This window comes from Athene cunicularia, assembly GCF_003259725.1.
Source record: "Athene cunicularia isolate RWA chromosome 3 unlocalized genomic scaffold, athCun1 chr3_part1, whole genome shotgun sequence".
NCBI lineage: Eukaryota > Metazoa > Chordata > Aves > Strigiformes > Strigidae > Athene > Athene cunicularia.
Window position 1 is genome coordinate 68,128,622 of NW_020799097.1, and position 10,813 is coordinate 68,139,434.

Here is a 10,813-nt window from a genome sequence, read left to right on the forward strand (position 1 = left end):
CCATCTAGCCCAATATCCTGTCTCCAACAGTGGCTTTTCATGAATGTCTAGGGAAAAGTATACAGACCAGAAAATCGAACAGTGATAAGCATGGACACTTTCTTGCCTTTGAGCAACCTGCAGTTCAGTAATGTCTTGATACAAGAGCTGCATCTCTGTGTTTAATATCCCTTAGTAGATTTTTCTTCCATGAATTTGTCTAATTGCTTTTTGAACCCATATAGACCTTAAACAACCAGAGCAGCTGTGGCAGTAAGTTCAGCTACATACTGTGAGGAAGACAAAAACAGCTTCTTCCATTGCTTTGAGACTGACCGTCCCTGCCTGAAGTAACCTTCTGCTTCAAGCTCTACCCCAGCCCACATCCTTCTCCACAAAATATCTTCTTCCAAAGACCTAAAAACCTGGGCTGTTGTTGCTGTCAAACGTAACCACCTTTCTGAACTCTGACTGAGAACAGTTTAGGACTCCTGATTCAAATTTGGGGGTATTAATTCGAGCCTTGTCCTGCATTTATATGAAAGGCTGCTTGCTGCCACCCTAGCTCTAAGTCAGTGCCTGATGCAGGCTGCCAAACCCCTGTGCCCTGCATACCCTGGGCTGCAGGCATTGCTGTGCCTTACCTGTAGCAGCCCACTGGATCAATTAGTTAGGCTGGGGAAGATCTCTGATCTTTTTTGGTACTCTACAGCCCATGGGTGATGTGGTACACTCAGGAGCAGGAAGGACTGGGGTTTTGCAGAGACATGTCCAGCTGCAGGTGTACAAGGGTTTTTCAGAGACTAGTCATGTCTAAGAAGGAGCAAGAAGAGTCAGGGATGAAGGTGCCTCCCTGGGCATCCCCTGCTTCACCATCTTTAACACCCCTTTGGTGACAAACTGGCTTTGCCCAGAGATTGCAGCTCCACCTCTGTCTTCAGGGAGGAGGGAGAAACAGACGGATAGTCATCACAGATAATTATTAATGACTTTCCACATGATGGAAACTCATTTATGAAGTAGGTTCTTTCTTAGAGAAAGGAAGTATCAGAGTATGCTCTTGTCTGTTGTACAAAATTCAGGATGTAGGAAACAATGATAAATACGCATGCATTGCAAGGGAGCAGAGTATTACAGAAACAAGCGACTACTCAAAACCCTGCATTACAGATCTGATTAATAGCAATACTGCATCTAACTCAATTTGCAAAAAGAGCACTTGGAAAATTTAAGACAGTTTACTTGGGCAAGCCATCAAGCTGATGAATGTAGTTGATGGGGGTAGGGTGGGTGGAGACTAATGAAACATAAATCTAAACCAGATTTTTAAGAGTCCTAAATAATTGCTGTCAGTTAATAGTATGAGGCTTACAAGAAATAAAAATAGGATTCAGAATAATTGTTTAATTATATAAATGCACTGATGCTGGCTTTATTGTACAGTTTTTATAAGGATTAATTTTATTGTACATTTATTGTATTTTAATTATACATGTAATATGTTGTGCTATGCTATGGGCAGTCAGTGTAAAGAAAGAAAGACTTCTTTGTAAACACAATTTATTTTAACATATTATATTAGAAGTCCTCTTTGATCTAAGAGAAATGGAGACCTTTTACCTGTAGGCCATCCTTCTTCACTACCTCCTTTCTTTCCAAGATTATAATCACAGCCAAAAATACTTCTTATAATGGCCATCTTTCTTCATTACCAAATGCTTTCCACCTCTAACATGTGAAAACTAGAGACAGTGCAATGGGTATCGCTTCAGCAGAACCACATCAGCAATGAGTTTCAGGAATGTCTGCAGCTTCAGAAAGCTACATCCTTTCTCAAGAGGACTGTGCCAGAGGCAACTTGACCCAATTTGGTTGGACTGTGTTACTGTGACAGCCGGGTCTGAAATCAGCTAAAAGCACTCCTTCAAGTTCTATAGCCTGATATTCTGGAAACCAGTCCCTCATTTCAGCGACCACATCATCTCAACTCATGGTCTGGCTTTTCTTCTTACTTCCCTAAATAAGCTGCCCACATGCTCCCAGTTGCTACCCCATGAACAATTCATTATTCTAGAAACACATTCCTCCTCTCCACACACGTGTACTAAATATACATATCCATGAAATGAACTACTGAAAAGACCTGAGAAATAAGATCAAGTAGAGGCTGGGGGAAGAAATTTCTCACTACAAATCAACAGACATGACGTGATACAGACTGACAGCACTCAGCGGGTTCATTTTTGAGACGCTGAGGATGTGGAACAAGTGGGCATCTCAGAATTCAGACACAAAAAAAATACATAAAGGTTAAGAATTTAAATCGTATCGAGTTTTTGTGATTTAAAATAGTGCTTCTGTTGGTCAAAAAATTAAATGCTATAAAGTCAATGGGCTCGCTTTTTCCTCATAACTTATGCCAGTGTAAATCAGCAGCAACCCCCCTGTAAAGAAATGAGGTTATATTTAAAGCAAAACGTTGAAACAGAAGGGGAAAAAGCAAACAGCCAAAATGGTTGGTACTAAAGTTCTGCAGACAGTCCTATTCCTGGACTGTAAAAATACCCTGCTTAACCCTGAATGCTTTATCTCTGTTTCCTGGGATCATACTTCATTTATATTTCTTACAGAAACCACAGATGGTCCCTTACAGTACACTCAGATCTAGGAAATATCTGAAATTACTGGTAGTCTCTTTCACCAAATCTCCAGTGAAATATGGTGTTACCATATTTTTCTCCCACCACCTTACCAGAAGTCTGGCAACATACTATATTAAATCTTCAGGAAATCTCTTTACAGAATTCTGTTTCCTCCTCTGATTTTTCACTTCAGAAGTGTTTAATATGCACCCATATTTCATTGACGCTATGGAAAAGGGCTACAATTTCCAAATCATCAGAGCTCCCACAATTGCCTTGAGGAGACATCTTCCAGATTACCTTTGATACTGAGGTATAATAAAAGACAGAGGGGCTGGTGAGCACAAAGACAGATGGATTCGAGGAAATTAGGGGATTTTGCAACAAAATAATAATCACAGTCACAATAAAACAATTTCTGACCATCTTTTTGTTATAAGCTTATACATTGTACACCATGCCATTCCTTTTTCATCTGAAATTGTGTATTTTTAGGCTTCCTCCATGCTTGTGATTTATTTCTTTGGAGGCACTATAAAAATAATTACACTCAAAATTACATTGCCCACAGATGCTCATTCGAGGTCTAGTGACCTCTGTTCAAAAGAAATGACGGATTGTGTGGCAAGTGCTACAGAATTCAAGTTATCAGAATTGCAATCAGATTTGGCTTATAATTGTGGTTCAGCTGGGCATCAGGGTATTGCTTGGGCAGACACCCAGCGAATGTCAGACATTCAACCTCTGGGTGGTGCAGGAACTCCCAGTCTAGTCATCTACACAGCTGGCCTGGGTCGAGACAGGGGACTGAGCTGAAACCAGGGGATGCGCTGTACTCCCAATCCTCTTCACAGCACAGCACTGGTGGAGGAGATTTCCACGTGGGAAATTCTGACTGTCCTGAAGACTCCCTAAGGTAGCTCCTGCTCAGCCTAGGACAACTGTATGTCTCAGTGTGTTGCTTAAGATCCTGAGAGGGCAATCTCACCAGTTCTGAGACTCCACAGGAAGTTCCTGCTGCAAAAATGATTAATCTGTACACGGATAAGACATTTGCAAATAGTCAGCAGAAACTGTTCGTGCAGAAGTGGTCACACAGGACACTCTTTGATACATAGTTAATTAGCTAGAAGATGCTTTGTATGTAGTTAAGACAATAGATCACAATAGATCATGCACATGCTGGGGTGGTCACAATGGTCCCTGAACCAACTGGCTTTAAGAACTGAGCAGAAAAAGGGGTTTGGAGAGTCTCGCCTGATCCAGCTAAAGATGCCACAGCAAGGATTCTTGAAATAGAAACTCTCAACATCATATGGACAGTGACTAACCATCTTGTTTGAAAGATTTTATTCCCTATGCAAGCATTACCCTTTGCCAAGATCCTAATAAATTAGCTTTTTTTTTTCCTTTTTTTAAAAACAGACTCTCTGTTCTGTTTGTGACTGACAGCAGTAAAGAAGGAATAGACAGAAATAAGCCATAGGAATGATTACAGGATGGAAAATTAGCTTCTCAGTGACAGATCCCAGGAATGTTCCATTTACCATATAGAGGATTATAGGATGACTTGATCCCAGCCTCTGATTCTACCCAAGGAACAAAACTTTAATAACAGGCTCTTTAATCTGATGGAAAACTAAAACAAGATCCAGCATGTGGATGATGAAGCTAGAGAAATCTGGATGAGAAAAACTGCAAAATTTTCATAGAGAGAAGGTTTTCAACCAATAGAAAACCCATGATGGGATAGTGGTTCATTTTGCCCCTTTGGCAACTTTAAAATTAGTTTCATGTTTCTCTAGAAATTATATGCTCCAATTTAAACAAGAAATACATTAAAAAAGAAGTAGAGGCATTCTGTAGCCTGTTTTATACAGGGTATCTGACTTGAAGAACATACTTGTATCTTTCAACCAGATCAGCTGTTAACCTATGGCATAAAGTCTTGAGAAACAGGAATCCCTTGCTTTATTGTTGAATGAAATCAAAATCCCATTTTAAACATAACTGAAAATAAATCGAAAATTTCAAGGAATAATCAAGTTATTTGCATGAAATGCAGGGCTAGGTATTATAAGTCAAAGCTGAGATGCACTGGCAGGGAGCTATGGGAAACTTGTACATTGCCTATCTTCACTGAATCTTTAAGATGAAAATGAAATTTTTAAAAGATAGAAACTACATCATCAAATGTGTAATTATGTTTAAAGTTACAGTGGAGAAGAGTCACACACTATGCGGTTAATGAGTTGAACCAATCATTAGGAAGTTTTATTGATGGTTTGCTTCTTGTTAAATCTCTTTACTTTTATCTGACAGGTTTATTTTTACTGGATTTGTCGAGACCCATCAGCATTTGAGTGGTTTGCTGATCTTCTGTTCCACTTGGAAACAAAAATGGCTGAAAAGGGGAAAAATGATTTTCTAAGTTATCATATATTTCTTACTGGCTGGGATGAAAGTCAGGTAATAATTAAACTGTTACGAGTCTGAGTTAATGTACCTTGCTTTTCCAGTATGGTAACATATGGAACAGGAACAGCTGAATAAATGATGGATGAAGCAGAGAGACAAAGAGCTGTAAATATAAAGACACCAAGCCGTCTGTTTCCATCTCACATTTAGGAAAACAGAAATGGAGAAATCAAGCCAGTGATCCTTCCAGTCCTATATCTTGTCTTGGGCAGCGCTGATTACCAGATGTCTCACAGAAAAGTGCAGAGAGCCTTTCAGGAACTTGTGAAGGGACATTTTGTCCATGTCTTTGGAATTGTCTTTAAATAGATTCTGGCATTTTTGTACTGAAACATGGAGAGTTGTATAAAAAGTGTTGGGTTTGTTTACTCTTATTATTTACTATCATTTCTGTTGTTCACATATATGTCCAGTGCACTTTTGAAACCTGCTGCACTCAGAACATTTTGGCAACAAATTCTATGGTCTGATTCATGTTGTTTGAAAAGGCATTTTCTGTGATTGACCTTAAATTTGCCATCTCATAATTCTTTGGATCATCCCACCTTGAGGCACTCCTTACACTGGGTGGATTTTATTCAAATTCTTTAGTCTTTACCTATACCCAAATTAGTTTATTTTTTCTCTCTTTTTTTTTTTTTTCTTAATAGATCACTCAGATCACACTGTGATCAGACTTAGGCACCTGCCAGAAAAGCTCTCAGAGGAAAGTCTTTGCTCTACTATTTTATTTCCTGCTGTCTGTGTAGAATGAAGGACTGTCTAGTAGAGATTAAAAAAATAGATTTCATAGAGCTTTTCCTTTCCTGCCTCTGCTGCCACAAAAAAAAAAAAAAAATTAAAAAAAAAAATTGTTTCTTTCTGCTTTCCTTAGGGCTTCTGTCAAGTAATGAGGTACGTGCATAAAGTTGTGTTCAGAAAAATCCACTCCTATTGTGAAGTAAAAGGGAGTCATAGAAACTACCACTCTGCATTAGCAGTATCACAGGGTATTACCTAAAACCTGCTTTGAAAGAAGCTGTTGAGAAACCTAACAAAAGACAAAGTTGCCCTCATCTCTCAGCTGTCATCATCCCACTTCCCTCTTGGGCAAACATCAGGCCAGAAATCAGGCAGGGAGACAAATACTCTTGCTGGGATGTCTGACTCTCTTCACTTGTATGTCCTGCACTTTTCTGAAGTGCTTCCTTCTTCTCTTCAAGTCCCATCATCCCAGCCTCCTGTCAGCACTGCCTTGTTATCCTGTGTTGCTGGTTAGTTGATTTAGGAGCATCCCTGAAGCTGTGCTGCCTCCCTGCTTACACTGGTACTGCTCTTGTTCGCAGACTCCCCCAGCATCCCACCTCTAAAGGGCTGTGGGGGAAGAGGAGTGCCCTTCAGTGGCTGCTTCTACTCTGACCAAGCCCAGTGAACTGTTCTAGGTCACAACTCCACTTTCTTCAAACATCCACAAAGCTCCCTCATCTTATAGGTCTTACTTATCTTTAGCAAATTCCAGTTCATTATTCCTCAAAATCTGAGCTTCAGCACCAGTAATATTTGGATGATGCTTTACTTCTCCCTTTTAGCAAAACCTACATTCTCCCCATTCTCTCCCTGTCTGACCATACAGATGACCAGTAGTTGGGTGAAGATGAATCCAAGTAGGATGAGCAATTTACACCTTTTTGTGCACCCTCCACTACTGGCAGGTGTTTACTCCTCAGACATAATGTTTGTTCAATGCTTCAAACTCTTTGTAGATTCCATATTGGCAACAAATGGTCAGATATGGCATATGTCTGCCTCTGCTTGGACAAGAAATCATGTTTCAGCCAATTGCTTGTTGCAATGCCCCTGACATTCCAGGCAACTTAATGCTGTGAGCTATAGCAAGGGCTAACACCAAAAATCCTTGAAACGTTCCACTTAATGTTAACAGAAATTACCCATCTGCTCAGTAGCACATTTTTTCTATAAACAATTAAAAAATCCTGCAGCTCTCCACCTCCCAGTCCTACCAAACACCTTATTCTTTCTTAGACTATTTCAAGTCTTCCACAACATTGGCCCCAAAGTAACAAGAAGAACCCTTAAGAAACATGACCTCTTGTGACAACTGTGATTGACCAGAATAACTGAGTTGTTAAGCAACATGGAAGACTCATTATCACTAGAAATATACAATATTCCAGAAAATGGATCTAATTTTCAGCGACCCCTTCTGCAAGAGATGATAATGATGCCTAGTTCATGCTAGGGCTTGAACTAAATGCAAAGCCCATTTTTAAACTTAGCTTTCCTCTGGTAATTTCTTGACAGTGATAGTAACGATGATAGTCTGTAGTGAAAACAAGCATATTACTCCTACACAATAACAGCACAATTAAGAGAGATGGTGGTTTTGTTTTTAAATGCATCTGGGAAGTACTCAGCATGGTAATGGGTGTAGTATAGGAGCTGAGAGACAGTAAATGCCCACGAAAATCAGGAAATCAGGATTTGTTTTCTTGGCACTGAGAGCTGTGCAGCTCACTTAGTTCAGTGCTTCACCTGCGCTGATCCACTTTCTGCACCTGCCTCCACCTGAGCAGAAGAGTCAAAACACTCAGTTTTACCCCTGCTGAGCTGGTACATCCGCTGTCTTTTCCATCAGCAGTAGAATGCTCTGGACTTGCTTAAGGTGCATGTAATTGCTAATATTTATTGTCAAACTCTGTTACAGTACACTTTGCTCCCCTTCCTAAACTCCAATGCAGTCTTAAAATGGTGACTGTCACTTCAGGATCTGCAAGAAGGAAGTGTAGGGTGAGATATTTAATGGCTGCAGAGAGGTTTAGGAATCCAAGACCTGCCTGTAAAAGTGACTGAGGCACTTAAGCCCAGGCCAGTAAAGACTGTTATTTATTCCCAACCATTTTCAAACATTACATCTGAAGAAACTGAACTTATCTGAGGTACTGGGCATTTTTGGAAGTGCCAAATTACAATTCTAGTAATATTCCTCTCCTCTCCTCTCCTCTCCTCCCATTTGATAATTACAGTTTCCCGTCCCTCATTAATAGTTCCGTGTTTCACAGCAAAGCAGCTTTCTCCTCCTACTTGGAGTGTATGTTGTGTACTCTAAATTTATTATCTTATAAATTTGCCTTTAGGCTACTCACATAGCCCTACATTATGATGACAAGATGGATGTAATTACCGGTTTGAGACAGAAGACCTGCTATGGAAGGCCAAACTGGGACAATGAGTTCAAGCAACTAGCCAAAAAACATCCTAGGTAAGGCAGGTTGGCTTCTAACCTTGTTAGGTAACTCTTCTCTCACCATAAACAGAGGCAGAAGAGGAGGCAAACCTTTCTAAATGACCCTTTTAAAATAATTTAGGTTTTTTTTCTGTGTGGAAAGAAGATTTATGCTTAATGAAGCTTTTAATGAAGAAATCTCGGAAAGAGAATGCCAATAAAATCTAATTTTTGAACAAGAAAATCTAATATTTAGAAGTATTTCAATATCCTGGCCTTTGTCCAGATATAATTGAAACACACAATCCAATTACTGTTCTGCACAAAGGACAAAGTAGCATTAATTTCCCTTGAAGATGGTTATTAAAGAGATAAACTGTGATTTTTTTCTTATGATGTCAAGGATATGCTTGTTCCCTTAACATATTTGGCTACTCTTGCAAGACTATGCTGTTCTGTTATTAGTTCATCTCTGCTGGCAAAGACAGTTCATTTGAACTTGCTGGATTCGCTAGTGGTCTGAGAAAAGCTTCTTTGTTCCTGAAAGCCTTTGAAGCAAGAATTTGAAATATTTTGTGTTCAGTAGTAGAAAATTCCAGAATCTTTGTGACTCTTTATGATTTCCAAACATTTACCTGCTAATGCAAAATAAAGGCTTGCACTTGGGAGACAGAGATACAAAAAGAAAAAGATGAAAACTTTTTATTAAAAGATGAAAAAGACCCAAGAAAAAGCTGAAAGGGAGGAGATCAAAGAGAATACAGTAAGCTACAAGAATACCATAAAATTGCAAAAATAACAGTAATAGAGAAACCACTTGATGGAGGTCAAAATAAATACAATCAGGAAATATGAAAGATTAAAAATAGAAAAAAGGCCAAGAGTAGAAAATACAATTTTTGAAAAGCCTTTTATAGGGATTCTACTGCATAAACAGAGCTTTTAAAGTTATAGGTAAAGCATAACTTTTTGTTACTTTTCTTGAGTACAACTGAGAAAAAATATGATGCTCAGTGAGGCAGATGGGCATTAACTTTCTGTACTGGATCTTGTGCTAGTTCCTTAAAAGGGCAGCTAAAGTGACAGAAAAAGCTGTATTGCTTCTGAACCTAGATGCCCATGGTTATGGTTAATGTTGAACCTTTTAAAAAAAAACCTTGAATGAATTAAGGATTTCTTATGAGAGAAAAAAAAAAAAAAAACCAAAAAACCCAACATATTCTTGCTCTGAGTTACAGAAAGTTCAAGAGGCAAAGAAACTGAAGCATTTCTATTGTGTGATGTAACAATAGGCTTTTATGCACTGACTACATTTTGGGTCCCTGCACCTAGGTCCACAGAGTTTCCCTTAGCTGCAACAGTGCCTTTTAGTGGATTAACAGGAATATACTGATGCATGTTAAACCTAGTGCAATAGAGCACCAGAGCAATATGGGCACTGCTTCTGGGGACTGTGGCTTGGGCACCAAAATCATATCTACAGTCCATCCTTTGCAGAAGCAAACTTTTTGAAACTCATGCTGTCACCTGTCACTTGCATTGCATTTATGTAGATTGAGCTTTCCTCAGTAGCACAGCACGTGTGTTTATCTGTGTGTACATATATGTTTTAAAGCAATATGTGCCATGTACTTAGAAGCAAACCCTTTAAACCCTTTTAAGACTTGTGCACTTACGAACAAAATTGGCCATGTTCTTATTTTATAAGTACTACCTATTTAAAAATGTTGTTCTTAAATCAGCCATTTAAATATTGTCCATAGGCAGAAAAGAAGAAAACTCAGAAATAACTGAGAATTTTTGGTCTTTTTTAGGAAAAAAAAAAAAAATCAACTCAGATGGAGAAAAATAATTAAAAATTTTCAGCACAAGCAATGTGTTTGCTTCTCTGATTAAAAAAAGCTATGAAGATCAAACCCAAAGAACTACCATTTAAAGTAGTTTGTGACCTCTAATACAGCAATTCAAATAAATAATGCAGTAAGATATAATAAACATTAAAATAATAAAATAATTATACTTTAATACTTTGTGACAGTAACACAGATGTTTTCAAATGTATTTCTCAAAAAGTCATGTCAAAAGATGCAAATCTGGAGACAGCCAAAAGGTACAGTTTATCCGCGACTCTTATGTTTTTGTTGTTATTGTAATTACAGCAACAGTATTGGAGTATTCTTCTGTGGACCCAAGACTCTCTCTAAGACCCTTCAAAAGACATGCAACTCATATTCATCAGTTGATCCAAGAGGAGTTCAATTTCACTATAACAAAGAAAGTTTCTAAGACTTCTTAAGTATATAATTGGTATTACCAAATAGTGTATTTTTTCTTCTCTTTCTCCTGTCCTCTACTCATTCTGCAGCATTCAGGACAGATATTAGGAGGAGTAAATTGAAGTAGGTGCATTGACTGCAGAAGAAAAATGCCATCCCATACCAACTAAATATTTGGACCCCATCCCTAGCCTTTCCTTCAGACAACCGAAGTG

The 10,813-nt window shown here is 38.6% G+C and overlaps 1 protein-coding gene across 1 annotated transcript in view; it reads left to right on the forward strand.

The window, feature by feature from the left end:
• Positions 1-10,608, forward strand: part of NOX3 (NADPH oxidase 3) — a 40,379-nt gene extending 29,771 nt beyond the window's left edge. Inside the window, exons 11-13 of the mRNA XM_026845479.1 lie at positions 4,944-5,090; positions 8,234-8,358; positions 10,482-10,608. Of these exons, the coding sequence (XP_026701280.1) occupies positions 4,944-5,090; positions 8,234-8,358; positions 10,482-10,608 (399 nt within the window). The remainder of the gene's footprint in view (positions 1-4,943; positions 5,091-8,233; positions 8,359-10,481) is intronic.
• Positions 10,609-10,813: the final 205 nt, after the last annotated feature.